Source organism: Notechis scutatus, chromosome 5, assembly GCF_049901735.1.
Source record: "Notechis scutatus isolate UNSWTSFEM ecotype Mainland chromosome 5, rNotScu1.2, whole genome shotgun sequence".
Lineage (NCBI taxonomy): Eukaryota > Metazoa > Chordata > Lepidosauria > Squamata > Elapidae > Notechis > Notechis scutatus.
The window spans coordinates 32,244,865-32,269,130 of NC_142013.1; the positions used below are offsets into that span (position 1 = coordinate 32,244,865).

The 24,266-nt window shown below is 36.2% G+C and overlaps 1 protein-coding gene across 4 annotated transcripts in view; it reads left to right on the plus strand.

Annotated features, from left to right (window-relative positions):
* Nucleotides 1–24,061, plus strand: part of NFKBIZ (NFKB inhibitor zeta) — a 33,149-nt gene extending 9,088 nt beyond the window's left edge. For 2 of the 4 annotated variants that reach the window (XM_087966493.1, XM_087966492.1), the window contains exons 2-12: nucleotides 14,333–14,472; nucleotides 15,452–15,488; nucleotides 15,584–15,690; nucleotides 15,809–16,596; nucleotides 17,360–17,465; nucleotides 17,751–17,897; nucleotides 18,665–18,728; nucleotides 20,000–20,169; nucleotides 21,130–21,240; nucleotides 21,350–21,517; nucleotides 22,082–24,061. In XM_087966493.1, coding sequence (XP_087822619.1) covers nucleotides 14,344–14,472; nucleotides 15,452–15,488; nucleotides 15,584–15,690; nucleotides 15,809–16,596; nucleotides 17,360–17,465; nucleotides 17,751–17,897; nucleotides 18,665–18,728; nucleotides 20,000–20,169; nucleotides 21,130–21,240; nucleotides 21,350–21,517; nucleotides 22,082–22,135 — 1,881 coding nt within the window. In that variant the 5' untranslated portion in view covers nucleotides 14,333–14,343 and the 3' untranslated portion in view covers nucleotides 22,136–24,061. Of the gene's footprint in view, nucleotides 1–10,878; nucleotides 11,270–14,332; nucleotides 14,473–15,451; nucleotides 15,489–15,583; nucleotides 15,691–15,808; nucleotides 16,597–17,359; nucleotides 17,466–17,750; nucleotides 17,898–18,664; nucleotides 18,729–19,999; nucleotides 20,170–21,129; nucleotides 21,241–21,349; nucleotides 21,518–22,081 lie in introns of those variants that run through there. The other 2 variants (XM_026663950.2, XM_026663951.2) reach the window with 2 other exon arrangements.
* The last annotated feature ends 205 nt before the right edge of the window (nucleotides 24,062–24,266 follow it).

Below are 24,266 nucleotides of genomic sequence, written 5' to 3' on the forward strand. Positions count from 1 at the left end.
GTGTGTGTTTGTATCTGATGCTGGAAACAAGCGAGCACACCTTCCAGGATTTCCTTTACTAGAGAGACTCCTGGTATGTTGGGGACATTTCATGGGAAAAGGGAGGGAGCTTTGCTTTCCATAGGCACTTAGAAACTTGTTAGCCTGTTGTGTGTGAGAGAGAGAGAGACTCTGGGCTGGGGCTGCTGATGCTCCTAGTAGAGGGAACATTTAGTTACAAACAGCGTGCTTGTCGTGTTTGGGAGCCGGGTCAGAACACACTCCAGGGATTCTATCTCACCATTTGAACTTTGTCACATATCAATCTACAATAACATTAAAAGACCCTCACTAGATTAGACCAAAGATTCATGACAAAAGATCAGAAATCTTCTGTCTCAGTCCCATCAAGATGAAAAAAAAGAAAGACAAGTTTTCTCTTGTATGCTTGTCACTGTTTGTATCACCTACGGTTGGGTGATAATTTTTCTTTTTGTTGTTGTTCCAGGACTCCCATTCCTTTCATAATTAAACGACAAGCTGAAATACAGCCCATAAAGTTTTCATGGTATGCAAGTGCGGTTATGGGGAAAATTTCACATTATTGGAAATTGACTCATAAAGATGGTAGAGGACACAAAGAAAGAAGTCCTTTCAGATTAGAACCACATAATAAGGCATTAGTTATTCCAATTGGTTCTTGATTCTTAGAGACATCTTATTCCATTCAGGAGGGATGCTGACAGTCAAAATTAATACTATGAACATAGGGTTGGCAGATAAAAGTTTGTTCTGAGTACTAACTGGTAAAGAAAATGTATATACCTTAGAAACCTTCTGGTGTAGCATTACATCTCCTAGGACTGAACCTGGAGCTTGAAAATGTCTCAAGCCAAAAAGTACAATAAAGTACTATTTCCAAATGCAAATACCACCATGAACGTTTCTTAGACGACTTTGGACTCTTGTATAAAAGTAGCTACATAATGACATAATAAATACCACAAATACATGTTTTATTGAGGAGGTCATCTAGGTGAAACCATATTCTCTTCCTGGACATTATTGAAATCATGTTGGTTCAATTCTTTCAATTTCCTCCTTCCAATTGAGAAATCTGTTGTCAGTATAAATTTGTTTGGATTTTTATTACTGTTTCAGCTCCCTAAGATAACCGCAATAAAGTAGACGCAAATATATTATTGGCTTCTCAGAAGTTGGATTTATTATTTAAAAAATTAATTCTCTGCTTTTCCAGAATATCTGAAATATATTCATCCAAATAATATGCTTCAAAGAACATATTATAAAAATCATTTTTTCAGTCTAATTCTCCCCTTCCATCAGCCCCAAGGGAAGGATTGACTTAGATTCAGGCTTGCATTCCCTTATTAATGAAAAAGGCAACATCAAAGCAATGGATTTTACCTGGTTCCTAAATCTTACGATGGGAATTACTTAAAGGCAATTCCATTAGTTTTCCAGACAGTCTCTGACTGCACTTGTTATTATGTGTTTGACCTTGAAGCAGCTCTTGACCTCTAGAGTAGCCATGTACATAATGTCACTATGAGAGCTGGGCTTTATTGAAACAAAACAAACTGTAGAACTATCAGTCTTTATGCAGTTTAAAATTACATTGAAGAAAAGCTATGCTACTTCTTTGTAGCAACAGAATGAAATAAAAATAGTGATTGTGACACCATTTTGTTGATAATGTTGGTCTGTGGTTCAACCAAACATGCAATACAAATAAATGCTACCTCTTTATGGCTTGGTATGAATATTGATAATTTTAAAAATGAGACTTATGAATTTTGATATAAAATTTTTATACTTTTAGTTAATGTATTTCTTTTGTTTAGTATACAGAATGTGCTTCTTTACAACTGGTACTTGTGATGTTGGGAATAGTCCAGTCATTAGAATATAAATAATGCCCTTTTAGTATCAAAATATTTTGGACTGTGGAAAACAATAACTGCACCTCTGCTTCTATAATCCATAATTCAACAGTACAGGTAGTCCTTGAGTTAAGACCAAAATTGAGCCCAAAATTTATGTTGCTAAGTGAAACGTTTGTTGAATTTGCCCCATTTTACGACTTTTCTTGCGACAGTTGTTAAGTGAATTGTTGCATTTGTTAAGTTAGTAACATGGTTGTTAAACTGGTTTCCCCATTGATTTTGCTTGTCAAAAGGTCACAAAAGATGATCACATGACCCTGGGACACTGCAACCATCATAAATATGAATCAGTTGCCAAGCGTTTTAATTTTGATCATGTTACCTTGAGGATGCTGCAACAGTCATAAGGGTGAAAAACAGTCATAATTCACTTTTTTCAGTGCTCTTGTAACTTTGAATGGTCAATAAATGAACTATTGTAAGTCAAGGACTACCTGCATTACGCTTCAGTACTGAAGACATTCTTCAGTGATAAGGTTAGCAGTTGTTTTTGTATAGTTTAGCTTGTTATGTTAGCTTGGAAAAAAGAACACTGTTATCAGTGACAATTGCTTTGGTCTAGCAAATATTTGTGTTGATAATGTAATATTTGCTAGTTGTAAAGCATCTACTTTGGAACATCGTTGTGACATTTCCTGTATGGTGTCAATAAAAAAAATCTTATCAGTTGATTTAGCTCATATACCATTAGTTCATTGATAAAAATGGCACATGCTGTTCAAAGTCATAATAAGCAAAGTTGTTTGTGCTGTTTTTCCAACATGAAGACTTTTAATGTCATGAAGCTACTAGATACTTTTGTGAGTTAATGGGAGTTACCTTGGAAATGGAAATACTGTCACGACTTAGTAAAAGGTAGAAGAAACACATGTGGTTTTGAATTCGTCACTGGACAAGATGTGCTTAGTTTGCTGGCTTTATACAAGGTAGGGCAGTGTCTGTGGAGATTCTCAATCATCCAGGTCATGGTTGTCCCAAAGGCAACAGACTTTCTTGGTATTTTCTTGGAAAATGTTTCACTTCTCATCCAAGAACCCTCTTGCATGAGAAACAGAATGGTTTTTTTAAAAAAACAACAAGAAAAAAGTTCAGTTGCCTCTTGGAAAAAGCATCTTTGGGACAAGGTAGGGTAGTATGTGCAAGATTAATCATGATGAGCGGTACTTTATTTTCTTCACTCCACTGGACGCTTATGCTGATCAAACATATATAAGTGCTAAATTGGTACTTGAAAATATTTCTTGAGAGAAAGAGGTGCAATTTTCTTATTATGCAACTGTAACGTTCTTTTTTGTGGGTACCCATTTAGGAATCTGAACTCTAGTTGCTACATAGCATATGATATTGGAGGACAAATCTCTCTTGAAAGTATTCAATTCTTGAAAGACTGCTTAATCCAAGTCCAGGCTTAAAACAAAGATGCATCATGCCTTCATAGGACTCCCATTTTAATGAAGCTTCGTGTTCTAAGAATACTTTCTGGTGAATTGTAGCCTTGATTAATGATTAATGATTTGCACAAACAACTGCCACCTTTGATTCCTTCTTTGTATTAATTAATCTTGGTTCATAGTACAAACTCATCTCACCCACGTCTCCACATGCATTGGGTTTTTTATGGACTGTTAATTCTAACAAAACCTGTTAATTATTCATAATCAAAAATCTTGACTGATATTTTTTCCTAAACTTAATGTTACTTTGAAATATAGAAAATCAAAGTAAAATTTCTAACATCTACTGACTTCACATATGTTTTTAGTTGTTCCTTTTCTACACAGATTTATTTTTTCTCAACCTAACCTGTTTTTTTTTGTAGAAAATGATGTATAATTAGTGATGACTTTGCATTTGTGGAAAGCTTAGGTCTGGACATCTGGATTTTGTTGATTTTCCTGCTGCAATTCTGTATGCTTCCGGAAAAAAATCCTTAAATTTGGAATTTTTCTAGAATTATATTGTATCAAGAACTGAAGAAAGTAAGAGTATCAATAAAAATTGGGCACTCCAATTTGCACAAGCATAAACAGTTTCCACTTCTGCAAAGTTAGCAAACATTCAAGTGTTAGACTTACCATTATTGATTATGAATGCATTCTAGTTTTGATATGGACTTTTATATTTCCATAAAGAAACCCAAAAGCTTGGTTAAGATCATGTGTGTATATGTGTGCATGTTTATATATGTTTGTGTGTATTTGTCTACTACTTTTTAAATTTATATTGAATTATCTAGACAACATGATCAGTAGTCTTTGTTTGCATCTATATTCCTACTATAGAATTAAGTGAATGGGGATATACAACAATAGATTACAGTACTCTGAATTCGGAAGTGTTCTTTGGCATTGGTTCTTTTACTTCACAATAATGCTGCTATTGTTCATGAAATGGTAACCTGCAGAGAGGTGAGAGTACTTGTCAAAAAGTCAAGTTAAGAATGAAATTTATTGCAAAATGCAAGTTGCTTATAGTTATGACTGTATTGATGTGATTATGCTTGTTGCTGGGTAAACAAACGGAAAGAAGGTGAACTAAAATCAGCTGATTTGTGTGATCGAGAATGAGGGAAAAACAACCAACGGATTTCAATGAGAAGAACTGATGAGCTAATTAAGTGATCCACTGATCAAGCTGCTGTCAAGCTTGGCACTTCAGAGAGACATGTGGGCCATATTATTGATATTCTTTAATATTAGATTTGTGCAAACTGGCTTTATCTGCATACTGATGGCAGTCATCAGTGGAGCTGATGTTTGTCACCACTTTTTTTTGTTATACAAGAAGAAGCGAGAAATTCTGATACTACTATCAATTGATACTACTATCAATTCAGAGCACTACTTTACAACAGTAAAAAAAATTGAAACCACATTTAAACCAATTTTGGGAGCATCAGAAGGACACAGCAAAGCTAAGCCTCATATCTCATGAACTACCCAAGATGCAGGTGCATACCTAGTTCTCCCCTTCTTATCCCATCCTACTCCATCTGCCACTCAGCCCAGATAAGATGCCATGGGGCTTCCCCCTTTTCCCAAGTTTGAAGAATGCTTTTGTAAGCATCTATCAGACACAAAAGAAGAGGTATAAAAGACGAGCAGGGTCTTGCTGAAGAGACAAAGTGTGGAGTTCTTTCACAATGGCTTAAGAAGAAATGTGTAGCAAATGGTAGTGATTCTGTTAAGTAATAACGGTCATTTCAAGAATTAGATTCTTCTTGGTTAAAATATCACCATTTAAACTGAAGTTATAGATGGAGGTGGAGGCATTATTTTTCACTCTGTTCTTATACTGTAGTTGAATAAGCTAAACAATAGATACAGGCTTATGGTTTACAGTGTAATTTCACAACTCAAAAATAATTGCTTAAATCTTTTTCATGTGAGCATGCATAGAGCTGGATGAAGGGATGTTGTTAACCTAGGAAGCCCTCATTACACACAAAAAGTCAAACAGCAGATAATACCAGGTGATCAAAGTCCCAGCCCTTTTTCAAATGTCACACACATCAGATGCACACAAAACAGTGGCATTGATTACATGGTTGCATACACCATCTTTAATTAAATAACAGGGTCTTGCCTGTCCTTGTAGATACATCAGCTCCCCAAAGTTTAATTAAAGTATAAAGAAAAATAATATATGGGAATTTTCCCATTTTTTTTTAGGTGAGGCAGCCTGGAAAACCAATGACATTTTAGATCAGGGCTGTCAAACTCCCAGCCCATGGGCCAGATGCGTCATGCACTGGCCATGCCCATGTCCAGTTTAGCAAAGGGGATAAAGTCCTGATACGTCATGTGACACCGCTGTGACGATGTGAGTTTGATACCCCTGTTCTAGATGAAAAAAATTCCACCCCTCAAATTTTAAAGCCCCATGAAAATGAGGCAGGATAAATGTTTTCAGCATGGAACTATTATTTAATACATAACAATTTTTACAGGTTGTTCCAGGTATTTTCTGTATATTATTTTAACTATCCACACAACACTACAATACTGGCTGGTACCCTGCATCATAAAATATGGAACTAAGAAATAAAGGATTAAGATGAAGAAATTCTACCTTACCTAAAGTTGCTGAATCAAGCTATAGCCTGATGATACTGAAAGATAAGCCATGACATGCTGTGTTGAATGAAGTCCTTTTTAAAAAAATTGATACCTAAAGTGAGATCTAAGCAATAAAGTATGTCCATGCTTTATAAAAATGAATGCCAAAGTAGCTACAGTTAAATAAAATTTGTGACTATAATTATGATAATCAAGTATTTAGTGATTTAACTCAATACTAAAAATCCTATTGTTTTGATTTATTAATTTGTTTGCTGTCCATGTTGCCCAAGCGAACTCTGGTTGGCTTACAACATTAACAACAATAAAACCATAAAAATATTTCTAACAACAATAAAATATAAATTATAATTGCAAGATGGGGAGGAGAGAGCAGAATAGGTGGGGGAATGAGATCTTCTATTGGTGCATCAACCCCCTCCTCTATGATACTCTTTCCTTGGACCTTATGGAAGGTCAGAGGGATGGGAGCGGATTACTTCCAGGGGGGAGGGGGAGATGTTCCAAAAGATAAGAGCCCTGGTAGAGAAGGCTGTCCTCCTGGACCCTGCCCACTGGAATTCCTTGACTGATGCGGTCTGCAGCATGTCTCTTCTGCTGGCATGACTGGGCAGGGCAGTCCCATTGGGGTGAGATGATTCCTCAGGTAGCCTGAACCCACACCATGCAAGGCTTTTAAAGGTGATAACCGATACTTTGAATTGCACTTGGAAGCAAACCAGCAGCCAGTGCAACTTGCACAACGGTGTAACATGGACGACTCTAGGGTCCTCAAGGACTGCTCGGACCTCTGCATTCTGCACCAGATACAGATAATCAGAGTTGGAAGGGACCTTGTAGGTCATCTAGTCCAACCCCCTGCCCAAGCGGGAGACCCTACACCATTTCTGACAAATGGCAGTCCAATCTCTTCTTGAAGGTCTCAACTGATGGCGCTCCCACAACTTCCAAGGGCAAGCTGTTCCATTGGTTGATTGTTCTCACTGTCAGAAAGTTTCTCCTTGTTTCCAGGTTAAATCTCTCCTTGTTCAGTTTCCATCCATTATTCCTTGTCTGGCCTACAGGAGCTTTAGAAAATAGCTTGACCCCTTCCTCCCTGTGGCAGCCCCTCAAATATTGGAAGACCGCTATCATGTCTCCCCTGGTCCTTCTCTTTACTAGACTAGCCAAGCCCAGTTCCTGCAACCGTTCGTTGTATGTTTTAGCCTCCAGTCCCCTAATCACCCTGGTTGCTCTTCTCTGTACTTTTTCTAGAGTCTCAACATCTTTTTTATAATGTGGTGACCAAAACTGGATGCAGTACTCTAGGTGTGGTCTTACTAAGGCTTTATAGAGTGGTACTTCCCTTGATCTTGATTGTATCCCTCTGTTAATACAATTTAGGATTGCATTAGCTTTTTTGGCTGCTGCTGCACACTGCTGGCTCATATTTAGCTGGTTGTCCACTAACACTCCAAGATCACTCTCACAGTTACTGCTATTGAGCCTGGTTTCACCCAGTCTATATGTGTACTTTTGGTTTTTCTTGCCTAAGTGTAGGACTTTACTTTTCTCTATGTTGAATTTCATTTTTTTTTCCAATTGAAGCTTCTGAATGCTCTTTAAGGGTAATCCTATGCAGAGCACATTACAGTAGTCCAGGTGAAACATGATCATGGATTGAATGATTGAGAGCAGGGACTCCTGACCCAAGAAGGAGCATAACCGGTGTACAAGACAGTTATTATTTTTAAACAACTTATAATAAGCAAGTTTGAAGTTAATAGTTTGGGATAGGGCAGGGGAAGATTAGCTCTGATGATGGTTACCAGGAGCTCACATAATGCATGTGAAATGGGTCAGGGTTTTCTGCTTCATTCGTGGTGGAGGATAGGATTTTTTAGTTTAAGGCATTTTTTTTTTGAGATCACTTCAATTGAAGAATTTGCATTCACTTTTCCATTTAGGGTCTCAAACACCCAGGTTTATATTGTTTAGGGCAGAGGTCTCCAAACTTTGGCAACTTTAAGACTTCCAGAATTCCTCAGCCAGCAGAGCTGGCTGAAGAATTCTGAAAGTTGAAGTCCACAAGTCTTAAAGTTGCTAAGTTTGGGGACCCCTGGTTTAGGGCCATGACATGACATGTACTATCAGATACAAAGCTTTAGAAACCTGTTCAAAAATTACATACATTCACAAATTATGTTATAAATGAAATCTTTATTATTTATTATTCTTACATTTTCAGGTTTGGATATTTCAAGTTTATAATCAAGTGGAATGATGGAAAAGATAACTCAAAGCCAAGAGTTGGTTCCACACGTGAATTGTGAAGTAAACACAAATCATACTAATGATTTTTACTAGGTGTATTGAGCAATTTAGGCTGTAACACTAATAGTGGCATTTAAAAGTACAATTTTTTATTTTATTCTCGCTTCTGGATTTACCTCATAACATTATTTGATTTTGACAACTGAATAATTTTCATTTTCAGTTGTCTGCCTGAAATGGGAGCAAAATTGGAGTTTGTTGCATAGTAAAATTGCTGTTTTCCATTGGTGGGAACTATTGATTCACTTCATCAGTTTTGTTATTGTGTTCCTTTGGAACAGCCTGCCCCTGAAAAGACCAAGCTCTAGCCTTATGGCCTTGTAGAAGAGGGTTTCTCAGCTTTGACAACTTTCATATGTACGGTAGATTTTAAATCCCCAAATTCCCAGCCAATATAGATAGGGAATTCTGGGAGTTGGTCTATATAAAGTTAAGTTGAGAAACACTGTTTTAGAGAACGCTGTAGTTAAAGTCTTGTTTTTCTGGAAAGTTTTTGAATGATTAAACGGGTAAAGGAAGTGCCATATCTTTATTGCCTGCATTGCTTACAGCTTTTTTTATCAGTTTGATTTTGGACACTGCCTAAACCCTGGCATGACATCATTTATAAATCTTGAAAAATAAATTTTTTCCTGGTGTACGTCTGAAGGCATGGTTTAGAATGTATCTCCTTTTTCTTTCCCTGCAACACTACATAACTATATAATTATAGCTACTGGGAAAAGTGCCTAGTTGCAAAAATGTTGACATGCAATCTTTTCATAATCATATCTCACATATATAGAGAGGGTCAGGATTTCTACTTACTTACTTTAAGTTTTGAGGTTTTTTTTTTTAAAATATATGTTAACTTGTTTTTGAATATTTACTGCTTCAAAATTACAGGAAATCATGCTGAGAAGTTTCTAGTTACCATTGAGGGTTCCAGGGACAGCAATAAAGGATTCTACCATACGATACATTGCTCTAACTTAAATAATGATCGTATTGTGCCTTTCTGGAAAACCATCTTGGTTGCACTATTCATTGCCTGCCTCCTTTTTGAGCAGAACACAAGATTTTTTTTAAAATATTGTATGAGCTAAATCAATTATATAGGCTGCCTTTCCAAGTTGTCAGAGTGCACACTGGGGATTTACATCTTTGAAAATCATCCTGTTATCTTAGCAATGGAATCACATTTCTTTCTTACTGTGTACCAGGAAGGACAAATCCATTTTCTAAAAGAAAGAAAATACCACAGTGGGTATTTGGAAGACTTGGTTAGACATCTCAAATCATAACTGAGATTTAACTCACCCTCTTCTTTACATGCGTTGTAAAATCATAGCAGGACAATGATGGCAAGCAACTTAAAGGCAAAGTGGCAGTGAAATATAATTATACAAGCACATTTTAATAACAGTTGATAATAACTTTTGCAAGGGACACACTACAGGCAAGTAGAAGAGACATGTCAGGGTTCTAGGGATTAAAAAACTACTGCCAGACTATAGCTAATGGCCTGCTATACCAACAAACTGCTGAACTGTGACAAGATTAATTTGTTTTTGCCATAGCATGTGATAAGAACCCAACTAATTGCAGTTTATTCAATAAGGCTGATATGGACACAAGTACTTGGCACCACCACCAGTTTAGAGAAAAGCCCCAGAAAATAGGAGGCATAGATTCTGCCCAAAGGAATACCAAGGCCTGAAAGCATGCCTTTGCCAGCACATGCCCACTGAATCACGATCTTTGTCCCAATTTCAACTTCTTGAAAATATAAGAAGCCTGCCCTCCATGGTTCAGTCAACTGTAGCTTAGCATTATACAGGAACTCAGCCTTCTTCGAGGCAAGGTGGGGCTCATAAACAGGCCCACAGGAAACCAGGAATTTCTGATTAGTAATTTATGGCAGAAAGTTAAAAAGCCATTACAAAAGATGAGAGTTATTCCCGTGTTTCCAACGGGAATCTTGTTTCGAAGCGTCTACTGCTGTTCTTCCCGGTCTGAACAAGACTAGAGGTTGTCGTCCCTTTGGGACCGTGGGAGGGGGGGGGGCATTTTTATCCGATTCCGTTTCGGTTAACAGCCAGATCTGCAAAACGGATCTTTTTCTTCTGTCCGCTGTAACAATCCAGAAGGTAAAAGTTACTGCTCCTTCTGTTTTTTGTTTTTTTTTTAAACTCTTAGTTAAGAAGTGGCAAGTTTGAGGTGCCGCTCGTTTATTTAGAAACCGAGAGAGAGAGGACAAACCCTGGCCAATTTAATGCAAAAGAAAATCAGACTCGGCCTTGGCTAATCGGCTCTGCCGCTGGAAGCCTTTATCCCGCCTGCCCTTCAGTCCGCGGATTCCGCTTCGGGCCAAGCTCACCCCAGGTTTCCTAAGATACCAGGTCACGAGACAACCAAACGCTGTTGACAAAACCTACGCAATACATTTACTGGAACTGCCGCTTCTCCACCAGCCGCACCCAACTTGGCCCTCGGGCGGTCAGAGAGCTTTGCCCTGCCTTCCTCTCCTCCTTCTCACCCTCCCCCTGCACCTCCACTTTGCAGACCGCTATAAGAGCTGCCGCGCCCGCCTCCGCCTTCTCGACGTTTCACTCGGTCTGCTGAGGCCAAGGCGTTGGCTTTGGGCTCAGCTGCTCGCGCCGGTTTCTGTCTCCTGTTCGCCTGGCAGCTCCTGCGCGACCCCGGCCATGATTGTGGATAACAGTCGTGACGCGGGGTTAGATGGCGATTCTGGCTCTCTGAGCAGCCCGTTCAATTTGGCCTTTTTCTATGGAGCCTCCCCTCGCTCCAGCGAAGGCAGTTGCTCGCCCACTCCCTCCGCTCCGGGATCCCCCGGCTCTGACTCGGAGCCCTCGGCCAATGGCGGCACCGGCGGCATCTACTTGAGGAAAAGGCGCTATTCCCGGAACGCCGCGCGCCCGACTGGAGAAGGTACAGACAGACACACTTGGCGCCAGGTCCGGCGTAGCCCTTGAAATAAGTTTTGGGTGGAGCGCGTTTACTCTGGCTTTCGCAAAAGCGACGCTCGCTGCTCCGGCTGGGTTAGGCTCGTCCTCCTAAGGTTTTCGGTCGGGTTGATGGGTGACTGTCCCACCAACCAATCTCAGTGTAGCCGTTCAGTTACGTTGGACTACCGTTCCTAATCGCCTTGGGAGTCATGGGAATAGTAGTGCAACGCATCCTGACGGGTTAGGGAAGGCCGTTCATATAATGTTCTGCCCCTTTTGTCGTGGTGAGTGTGTGCGCTGGTTTGCGTCGATATGTCTGTGGAGATTGTCAGTCATCCAGGTCACGGTTGTCCCACCTTTATCAAACACTGGTTCAAGTTCGTAATTCCTGCGGAAAATATGTCTGATGGCCTTGACTAACACGATACAAGCTTCCTTTATAAGCTAGTTAAAAGTGGCCTTGGATAAGCTATTTAGTGGGATGTCCACAATGAAGGATGTCTTGTTTTTTGGGTGTTGCCTATCGCCATCTATGCAGCTGCCTGTCTAAAAGTGCCTGTTTCCCCTGTCCATGGCACATCTACCTATATATCAGTGAAGTAAGTCTACTTTGCATAATGTTTTGCCTACAAGTCTCTAAAATTATATATAAGTGAGATCATGTATTTCACTGGGTATGAACATGTTAGAAAATGGATGGATTGACTAATAATTGAATAATGTTCCAAATAGTTAATTTTTAAGCATCAAAATACTTAAAGTACCTATGTAATGGATAACGCTATATATACTAAATGTTCTGGATTCCCTTTATTGGTAAGTGCATTCCAAGACTAGCTTTAGCCTCTAAAATTGCTTGGCTTCTTTCACGGAACCATTTAAATTTATGGAATTCACTCTGTCTCTTTTCTGGCTGTATGACATTTATGGCTGTTGTAAAGAGAAAATGAAAAAAAATGTTGATATTGAGCTAAATTTGTGGATTTAAATTTGCCAGCAATTTCAGCTATTCATTATCTGGTATTGGATACTATTTTAATATATTATTATATTGAAAATGAAAAATGATTTATTGGGTACTATGCCCCTCAGTGAATTTTCTGTAAATTGTTTATTGATTTACATTTGCTAAAAGTAGAGTTTGGAATATGCTTACCTATATCAGTTTTAGCATATCTTGATAATTAATTTTTACTGATGAAAGCATAAGCAGCAAGCAAATAAGATTATATGCTTTTAAAAAAAAGTTGATTGGAATTTTACTATAAAAAAGGAATTATAAATTTTGTACAATTAATAATACAGTTAGAAAAAATATATATAAGAAATTATATTCTGACATTGGGATACAATGCCACTTTGTGAAAAGTGAAAGCTTTGCTTTCAGTGGAAATATTTCACTTTTATCTATTTGTTCTTTAGAGCCCAATATGACTAAAACTGTGCCAAATATATATAGAGAGATAGACAGCTTTTTAAACAATGCTTATCTTTCCTATTTCAAGACTAAAACTTCAAATTAGGAGAGACTGTTGCTGACGTTACTTCTAATTTTTATGCTTATGATATAAATTGTGGCATGCAACTGAGAACATTTATGGTTAATTTGTACAATGACAAATGAAATCTGATTCTACAATGTTTTTGAGCAAAGCTTTTCTTCCTTTAAAATAATTTGGGAAATAGTGAAATTTTCAATGCAGTCACAATTTTTTTAACCTTTTGTACAAGAGTTATATTAAAGTTAGTCTATTTTGTAAAGCTACAAAGATATATTAATTCCTTCACCAATTAACTTTTTTGCTGCCAATTAATTTTGCTGCTGCCATTGTCATTTGATTTTGTATTTCATATTACCTTATATTTTATGAAGTTTGCTTATTGACTGAAATATTTTATCTTACTTTGATTCTTGATTTTTTTTTTTTTTTTTTTGTGCTCTGAAATTGAATCCTTAAAGACATGTTCAGATACTTCTGGTTTTCTTTTGATGGGATGAGGGAAATTCTATTAAAACTTCTAAAGGGGAAATTATTTTTAAGTTGGGGTTGCTTTTCCTATCCAGAAATTTCAAATCTGTGGGAATTTAGTTTTTTTTTAAAAATTTAAATAATAGGTAGACTATGTAGAATATCCGATTTGTACTTTTTAAAATTAGCTCACTGCTTCTCTCTTGGGTTGATATGCATTATTCTTCCTCTTTTCACTTCTGTTTTTTATGCTTCAAAATACATTGTATTTAAAGGGTTGATGTCATTAAGAGGGTGAATAAAATATTTGCAGCTAATCTTATGGAAGAACATATTTTTGATAAGCAGTTAAACTATGGAGGGGACTTATGCAAGTAATATTGAACTCTATTTATATAAAGTTAATGCTTAATGGTTTTGAGTAGGAATTTCTCCATTCTTATTAAAATACTATGTAGGGGTTCTTCATCTTTTTTTTCTCTTTCTATTCAGTTGTGTTTATTTCTTGGAGACTTCCTACTTAAGTCCAACTCCTTGCCATTTGCTTGCAAGGTTTTTCAAAAGCTTTGTGCCTAAGGCAGGACTAGAACTCACGGCTTTCTGATTTCTCCATCTTTGCAATACTACTAATTATAAATTATAAATGATTTTTTATAACATCCCCATGAAGATGGCTAAACGCATGGGTTTATCTGTCAAAACGTGTTCCAGGCTTTTATCCCTGTGTTGCTTGTATAAGCCCACTGAAAGCTCGCCCAGGCAAAGTGATGTGAATTTTGACTTTCTTGCCTTGCCTGCAGAACCCTGGAAAACTTTTTGGCGGGGGAATGGATTCTCTAAGTTGCTCATGAATCCTTTGATAATCACAACCCAATATTTTAGAATATCTGGATTTGGGAGAAAGATTTTTGGGAGGGGGGAGTTACTATTTTGATTCATCTTTAGGGGAAAAATCTAATTGAAATATTAATTAGTAATTAGTTGTTTCTTGTTTAGAATGAATTTATAAGAAGTCTCCTTTTCTTTTAAATCTTCTGTTTGTATCATGCTTTTATTTTAATTTTGTGTCTTAACAGCTGAACAACATATGGGGGGAGGAAAGCAACAGAGAGGACCTTTCCAAGGTGTTCGTGTAAAAAATTCTGTGAAAGAATTGTTGTTGCATCTTAGAAATAGCAAGCAGATGTCCACAGATTATGGAACTGAGGAATTAAAGGTCTGTGTTATATGTTTTCATAGTACTGTTCAGAATCAAAACAAGAATTTTATGTATGAATACAATACTGGCAGCAATTTTATATAGAAGATAATTAACATCTTCATTTTAATGAAATATAATAGCTTGCATGGCCTTTAAAAAACAAACATACAATTTTTAAAAATGCTTTGTCAGTGAAAGGGAATTGCAAATTATACCTAAAAATGGATCATTCTTTTTTTTTTAATAGGAAAATGCAAAGCATGCATTTGCTCAAGTCGCTAATTCAATATTTTTATTGGTAATTTCCACTGTTGTTAAATAACACCCATTCTTTATTCTGTCTAAAAGTGGGAAGTGACTTAGAGTTTTAATTGAATTTAGAATAGGTAGCATTTGCAACACAATAATCTCATTCCAGATTGCAAGTATATTTTTCTTCCAGATGTTTCTATTCTTACCAAAACTGTTCAGAATTCTGTGGCATTGAATATTTCAAACTTTATTAGAATATTTTGGGATTTCTTATTCAAAGTTTTCTTTTTTCTGCATAGATGAGCTCTTTTTTCTATAGAAGGACCAGCAATTTTGAACAATATAAAAATGAGAGTTAAAACAAAGTAACAAGTATCATCTTAGCCATGTCTTAGCCTTCTATAACAGAACATTTTCAGCCTCTACGGAGTTCTGTTATCCAAAGCATTTTCTTTGTATTATTAATTCCACAAATGCACCATATTGGGCATTGCTTCAAGTGTTAGAATTAATGAATTGTACAAAATATTTAAAATAGCCTTCCATTAATTTGAAATAAATACCGTAGAATGAGAAAAATGTTTGAAGATAGTAAAATGTAATTATTGGAAAAAAATATAATTACATTTTTTGCTTTTTCTGGAAAAAAGTTCATAAAGTATACTTATATTTCTGTAATATTCTCATGATAAAATAGAGTACTTTAATTATATAAAAGCATTTTCTTTTTCTTTTTAAATAGGCACAAGGAACATTGATGAAACATGATCCATACACAGGTACAGTTTTTTGTTTCATTTGTTCCTTGAGTTTGTCTTTAAATATTAGAAAAATGGGCTGTGCCATAGACTTATGAATTCTGCTTATTTTTCAGTAGAACTAAAAAATATATTGACTCATAATCGGAAAAGAAAAGCTCCAGACTGTCTTTCTGATGGAGTGTATTACAAACGAGCAGCTATTTTGCAACCTCAGTTCTTGGTAAGTATTTTTAATGAAGTTTTTCATGCTCATTCTCACATTGCTATACAGCTTCCAACTGTCTTCTAAGGCAAGATGCAATCAGATCAGTTTAAAATTTGTACCTCTTATCTTGCAGACACCTCCACAGACACCAACTTCCGTGGATAATAATATGGAGGATCCCCATAATAATGAGCCTAAGCAAGATAGCAGCTGTGATATGCTGCAGAATATTATCAATATTAAGCATGAATCCAGCCCAGTGTCTTTGAACACTGTACAAGTTAGCTGGCTTCACAGTATGGTCAATCCCAACTCTCCAGGGGAACACCAATATCAAGAGATGGCTGGAGCACCAGCTTTTTCAAATGTTCAAAAATACCAGGCTTTCCAAACAAGCAGCTCTTCTCCAATGCTGGAACTGTCTCAGAATTATCAATTTTCTCCTATACAACAACAACAACAACAACAACAACAGGATATGCCCCAGCATTGTATTCCATTGCTGGAATACAGGCCTCACTCTGCAGGCAGCCATTCCTCTGAATATCAACAAAACATTTTTGACAGCCAAGAACTACCATATTGTACCACAGAAAGTTTTGCTTCACTTTTAAACGATTCTGAAGGATCAGACAACATCTCTTCTCCACTCCCTCAAGCAATTCCCGGTGGCCTCCAGCAAACTGAAGTCAGCAGCTGTTCTCAGCATTTCAACCAAGTCTCAGATAACACATCCAGGGGTCTTGAGGAACATGGTTTATCTCTGTCTTCTTCAGATATATCTCTGCAACTTCAGAGCAGTACAGGCAGCACAAGTCAGTTGGGCAAATCATTTTTCCAGTGGCAAGTGGAACAGGAAGAAAACAAAATGGCCAACATCTCTCAAGACCAGATTCTTGCTAAAGATTCTGATGGTGACACGTGAGTATTGTCCAAATATCACTTACTGCAGAAATGGAAATGGTGAATCAGCATTCTTTGTTTAGACACCTTTAGGCTGCCATTCATTTGACTGAACAAAAAGCTCTGTAGTACATTAATTATTCTGATGTCTGAAGAGAAGAGCAACAAGGATGATTAGGGGACTGGAGGCTAAAACATGAAGAAAGGTTGCAGGAATCGAGTATGTCTAGTTTAGTGAAAGGAAGGACTAGGGGTGACATGATAGCATTGTTCCAATATCTCAAGGATTGCCACAAACCCTGACCTTTTGTCTAAAGCACCTGAAGGCAGCACAAAAGCAATGGATAGCAACTAATCAAGGGGAGAGAACCAACTTAGAAATAAGGAATAATTTCCTGACAGGCAGCATAATTAAATCAATGGAACAGCTTGCCTTCAGAAGTTGTGGGTGCTTCCTTGCTGGCGAGGTTTTTAAGAAGAGATTGGGCAACCATTTGTCTGAAATGATATAAGGTCTCTAGCTTGAGCAGAGGATTGGACTAGGAGACCTCCAAGATCCCTTCCATTTGTTTTTATTCTGTTACATCTGGCACCATGACTAAATATGATTAAAAGAAAGAATGCATTGGATGATAATACTACCCTAATAAGTCTTTGCTGTCAGTAATTTCCCTAGGGCTTTTCTCAATGGCTTTTTAGAGTGAAGCATATTTTTAAAACATCTTAAATGGATATGTTTGTCAGCTTTAAATATTGTGCTAATTTTTATTTTTTCCTACAGATTTCTCCACATTGCGGTTGCCCAGGGACGACGGGCAGTTTCCTATGTGCTGGCAAGGAAGATGGCAGCCCTGCATATGTTGGATATTAAAGAACACAATGGCCAGGTGATTCTCTTAGCCTAGCAAATTCCTACCTTATGTCCATGATTATTTCCTTTATTTTCTTACCAAGTCCTATTTAGATTGTCTTTTAATATGAAATTGGAAAGTTAGTGTGCAATGTATTTGTTTCAGAATTATTTGCTAAATCAGACCAAGCTGATTTCATTAAGGAGGGGTTCTCTGAAATGGTTTTACTTCATTGAAAAGGCTTTTATGTGGTTTGTTTTCTTAATTTCCATTCCTTGTTAAGATTAAAGTGTCTAATGCATCTGCTTTTTGTTATTCTAGAGTGCCCTGCAAGTAGCTGTGGCTGCAAATCAACACCTTATTGTCCAGGATCTGGTCAGCCTTGGGGCACAAGTGAATACTACGGATTGCTGGGGTAGAACTCCACTGCATGTATGTGCTGAGAAGGGACATGCACAAGTCCTTCAGGTGGGATATTAAAAGCTGAACCATTGCATTTACCCTTTTCTTTTTATTAGCATGTATAATATACCTCAACACCTCTAATTGTACATTAAGGATTTAATATAGTATATTTTCAGTTAAGTTTATTTACATTATTCAGAAGTATACTTTTAACTGAACTTTACCATCTAGTTTGATCCTAATTGCTCAGGAGTTTGAAGTCTATAATGTATTATAATACATTATAGTATAAGTTATAATATATAACTTATATAACATAATATATAACATTATGGTATACATTATAATATATAATGTATTATAATACATTATAGTATAAGTATAACCTTTCCAACCCCATGTTAAAACACAAGAAAAAATAATTTTGCATTTTCTTCCTTTCCTGCAAATGGAGTCTGACTGAATGATAATGCAATGTGGCTCCCATAAAAATTCTGTTCTCCATTTCTAACCTCCTTCTGCTACACACAATAAAAAAGAGGAAACAAGAACATTGCAGCAATTGTCTCTGCAATTCTGAGGAGATATTTGATTATTTTATAATTGTTTGTTTCAAGTGATAGTCAGTTTTTTTGTTCCTGTGAATTGTAATTTTAATGCACTGAAGGACAATGGACCACAAATAGAAATTGTCTAGTTTGAAAGTGCTGTTTTCTGTTGACATGTGTAATGACATAAACTTTTCTGGATTATATATATTTGATCTCATGCCTTCAGATTTCAGTTACTATTACATATATAGTTAATGTAGGTTCTTGTTTCATTTTCAGGCAATCCAAAAAGGAGCCATTGTAAGTAATCAATATGTTGATTTGGAAGGAACGAATTATGAGGGTGAGCAACTAATACTCCTACATTATGTGTTAAGTGGATAAACTACCCAATTAAAAACGTTCAGGTTTTAGTGCTGATGCTCAAGACTTGTACTTGGCATGTTGTATAACACGTTTACTCTTGCTAATGCCATTCACTTTTAAATAAAATAAATTATGGAAATAGCTTCAAATGTAATCCCATACTAAATCACTTCTACCTTGTCTAATGCATTGTTAATTCATTGAGCTTAATAATACTGGGTTGATAATGCTATATTAAGCTAGATAAGCTGGTTAAATAATATCTGTAGAAGAGGCGCATGTATTTTGGAAATTGAATTTTACATATTTGGAGATTATCCAAGTTGGGAAAGACTGATGGAGAGATTGTAAAAAAAGGCATATCACTGTCAGGGTTAAATAACAAAAACAGAAATAGCATTCAAAAATTTATTTAACTTATTTTTTCTTTGAACTTAAACCTATAATTTTTCACTTCCATCTAGATATAGAGTATAACTATATTTTTAATTACAGTTCTGTTCATAGACAAACTTATCAAATAATGTGAAGTTAAATGAATAAAAATACATGCGTTTCTTTAATTGCCAGTTACTAATTCTATCTCTATTGCATGTCACTAACTTTAAAGCAGTGGTGGCTAACCTTTTTGGGCTCCTGTGCCAAAAATTGTGTGCCTGCTTGCACACTCGCGCTTGCATGCCAGCACCCAGAATGCAATGCGTGCCCCCTACGCATGTGTGCACAATCCCTGCCCATCTACCCACCACCCCCTTACCTGCACTGTGCCTCAGCTGATTTTTGGTTGGGTTGAGGTTTTTTTCGGCCTCCCAGATGCTCCACGAAGGCTTCTGCAGGCTTCTGCAGGCTGAAAACTAGGCCCATTTCATTACTTCTGGTATTTCCGGAAAAACAGGAAGTGATGAAACGGTCCTAGTTTTCGGCCTGAAAAGCCTGCAGAAGCCTTCCTTCCTCTGGGAGGCCGAGAAAGCCCCCAAACTGGCTGAAAATCAGTGTGAGGCACGTGCATGTGCAGTGAGGTAAGTTTGCCTGCAGCTTGCGTGCTGACACAAATGGCTCGTGCCACAGGTTTCGCCATCACAGCTCTAGAGCATAGATTAAAATTCCTTTAAAGTTAATGCATTGCAAACAAAATGAAAATGAAATTTAGATATTCCTATTGGAATGACTATTGTTTTTTAATACATTATTGATCAGAACAAGGTGATTTGGGTTTTTGTTTTGCTAACTGATATGTTTCATATTAAGGTTTGACAGCGTTGCACTGTGCAGTAGTGGTTCATAATGCCGTGGTACATGAACTACAAGGACAGCAGTCACCTCATACTCCTGAAGTCCAGGAATTAAGGTTGAAAAGCAAGAAGTTGGCAGATACAATCAAATATCTAATTCAGATGGGGGCCTCGGTTGAAGCCAGAGTAAGTCACATAAGGAAACAGACAGATGTTTACCTGAGAAATGATTCCCATACTGTTGTTTTGCATCTGTTTGAAGGTACAGATGTTTTGAAGAATGTGCCATGTGATGTGATAGGCACAGAATATTAATTCTTTATATTTGAGAGTTCAGTTGACATTTTATGTTCCTGGGTAGATATTCTGTACATTTTTAAATGTATATTATTGCACATAAAGTGACCAGTATTAATCCAAAAGAATAGCTTATATTTTTACATTAGTGAAATCATACACTGATTTTAAAATTCAGTTTGCTTTTTCTCCTCTAGCACATTAGCATGTAAAAAGAAAAAAAAGTCTCAGTATTCATAAATCAGATTACTATTCAAGCTTGTAATGCAGCAATACTGAATAATAGGTAAAGTACATGAATGAGTTAATGGTTGACTAATATTGCAGGTATCATATTATACCTACAAATATTTATTTCTATTTCTGAAACAAATAATGATCATAAAAAATACCCTCCTAACTCCTTAACTCCTATATAATTTCTTCTCTAGCACTTAGACAATAGCACTTAGATTTATACACTGCTTCACAGTGCTTTACAGAACTCTCTAAGAAGTTTACAGAGTCAGCCTATTGCCCCTAATAATATGGATCCTCATTTTTACTGAACTGGGAAGGATGGAAGGCTGAGTCAACCTTGAGTCGGCCAGGATCGAACTCCTGGCAGTGAGCAGAATTTAGCCTGTAATACACTGTGCCATCGGGGCTCATATGGTTTAATCATTAGGTTCATCTTCAGTCAGTAACATTTCAAAGATAATGCCACTATTTAAGGACCAAGAAACGGTTCCTCAAAGTATGCTTTATGATTTCATTTATAGTGACTACTTGTGTATGTTCTTACATTTTACAGTGACTAAATGTGCAGTGTGTAATATTATTTGGATATTTTCTTTTGTGTATGAACAGGACCGTAAAAGTGGCCGTTCAGCCCTTCACCTAGCAGCTGAAGAAGCAAATGTGGAACTCCTTCGACTGTTTTTAGAGCTTCCAAATTGTCTGTCCTTCATCAATGCCAAGGTATATAAACAACAAATCATGTGTCTAGTTTAGGGTATTCCTATTTGCAGAAATAATTCACCTGCTTCTCGTGTCCTTTTAAATAATGATGTTTCTCTCTTGTAACTAGGCGTACAATGGCAATACTGCACTCCATGTAGCTGCTAGTTTGCAGCATCGAATGACTCAACTTGATGCAGTTCGTTTGTTGATGCGCAAAGGAGCTGATCCAAGTGCCAGGAACTTAGAAAATGAACAGCCAGTTCACTTGGTTCCTGATAGCCCTGTTGGAGTTGAGGTAAGAGATGAAAAGATACGCAAAATCTTTTTGTTTATGCCATTAAATGGGTAGTTTGTATCATCAGGGGAAAGCTATTTCAAATTACACAGCATGTATAAATCAATGAGCTATTTAAAAGGAAATAGATGCTCCTCATCATGCACCTGGAAAGTATAAATTAGGTACATATGTATGTCAACCCTTTCTGTTCTTTATGGATAGTTCTCTTGGAAATTAAGATCTGATGTGTTACAGAAGCCATTCAGTGAGCAATTCAATAAGCAGTCTGTTGATGTTATCTTCAGGTTAATATAATACAGGGTAGTCCTTGTTTAGCAACTACAATTGGGACTAGCAACTAGGTCATTAAGCCAAGAGGTTGCTAAGTGAAACTACAATTGTGCTCATGATTTTGTAGTTAGTCCTCAGGTTATACTATCAAATGGGGCCAGAATTCGTTACTAAGCAACGTAGTCATAAACGCACTGCATACTGCATACTGCATACTGTCAGGTTTAAATAATGTTGTATTAACTGCTGTTAAATAATTGGCCTTTTCCCCTTCTATTTCCTCTTTCTCAGATAAGACGAATCTTAAAAGGCAAGACAAGTCAGCAGAGATCATCAGTCTATTAAGCTCCATGAGTAAAAATGACCCATACTCGCTGTCAGTTAGGCAGCCCCCATGTAACTGTAAATAGACCATTTGTCCAGTGGAGGCAAATGTTTGTTGTTTCTATGAAACAAGAATATTTTGTTCACTATTATATAGTGGGTTAATAACAGTTCTTCTTCACAGATGAGAATACTTCATACAAAGCATTCTGTAATCATTTGAATTACTCCATTAAGCAAATTAACATATCAAGAACAAAACTGACAGTTATAGTCTTTCATATTTCTACCCAAAAGCAATTTCAGTGTGCTGTATTGTTTATTGGATTATCTGACAAGTACCTGACAAGCTGGCTGGTGGGAGGCGCGCACGTATGCACAGTGGACCTGATCTAGGGCGATGGCTTACGTGCTGGCAGAGATGGCTCTGCATGCCACTTCCAGCATGCATGCCAAAGGTTCGCCATCACGGATATAGAATATAAGTATTCTTAAGAATAGCAAAAATTTACTAATAGTCATTTATATTTTAACTTTTTTCTTTTTATGTAATTCTTTATAGTTATTTTGAGTAGTTATGGTTAATTAAAAGTAATAACAGTTTTAATAATTTAAACCTTTTACAATGGGATATTCTATGTAGAATTCAGTAAAGTTTTTAAAAAGTTTTTAATTGTTAAGTTGTTTTTGGGAAACACTTTTCAAAACAATTTATAAAGAAACATTGTCGATATGGTATTTTCATTGATTACAGCAATAATTTATTAAGATTTTAAAAAATAAAGCTGGCCTTGTGTTCATTCTTTTTCAAATTAATTTTTTCCAATTAATATTTCCTGATGGTAACTGAGTTTATAAATTACATAAAATTATTCATGTTTGTAACAAAAAATAAAGAATTCAATTAGAATAAATAAGCAGTAATATGACACAGATTCAATTAGAGTTTAAAAATGAACTCTGTTTGATCAAAATGATGCTGATTATATGTCATATATATCCTTTTTGTCATTTGTAAAAAAATTTCTAACAATCAAATAAATTAGGATTACCTGTTATATTCTAATAGCAATACTTTTAAAAACAATACTTTATTTTCATTATGTAGCAACATGCAACAATTCGTTATTTGCACTGTAGATACTGATGGCCACTGGCTTTTATGACTTTGTAGATGACAGAATTGTCAGTAGCTATTGAGCATGATACCTCTTATCATCCTCAAGAAGAATTGAAGAGGAATATGAATTTCAAGATTCAGTATAATTTGGAATACTGGTTGTTTTAAAAGTTGTTATATATCTTTTGCATATGATAGGAGTGCCAAAACTGATTTTTGTGACTTTGTGGTCCCAAAGATTTCAGTTCTGTTGTTTCTAAAAGACAAGCTATTTCACCATTTAAAAACCCAAAACATCATGAAATCCATCTACTCTGAATCTGGAGAGTAGTCAATACACCACATAAAGAGTGGTGTCATCCTCAGATTGATAGAAGTCACATATCCCTAGTTTATGATAATCACAAAGGCATTTGGCTAATGATAGAAAATTGAATTGATGTTTGGTCTGAGTAGGAATCTTCTACACTGACTTTGATTCTCTCATTTTGAATCAATAGATGTATGTCTCAGGGCTTTGCAAAAAATAATTGCATTATATTGTTTTACCTTATAGGTATAGTAGGTAGCCAGATGTTAATATATCAAAGAATGTAAATAAAACATATTAAAATATTTCATTGTATTAAATACTTTCAGAATTGCATTGTTTTTTTAAAAATTATGTACATACTGTTCTTGAATCACTACCCTGAATCATGAATTTTCCATAATTAATCAGATCATATTGTTTGATCAAGTATGTCTTGTAGACAAATAATAGGGAAATTTATATTTGATATTTAGAAGTACAAATATATCTTTTGAAATAAACTTGTTTTAATCAATATGGGTGGTCTGGTATACTTTGACTGATATTAATGCTTCTGTAAGAGTTAAGACTTTTGACATTGTTTTTTCTTATTGCAGTTGAAGTAAGAAATACAACGATGAGATTCTTAGATAAGATTCTGGCTCTCTTCCTTGCTTTCTCTTTAAAACCAATGTTGCCTTTCAAACTGTAAAAGCACAATTTTAAAACACAATGAATCA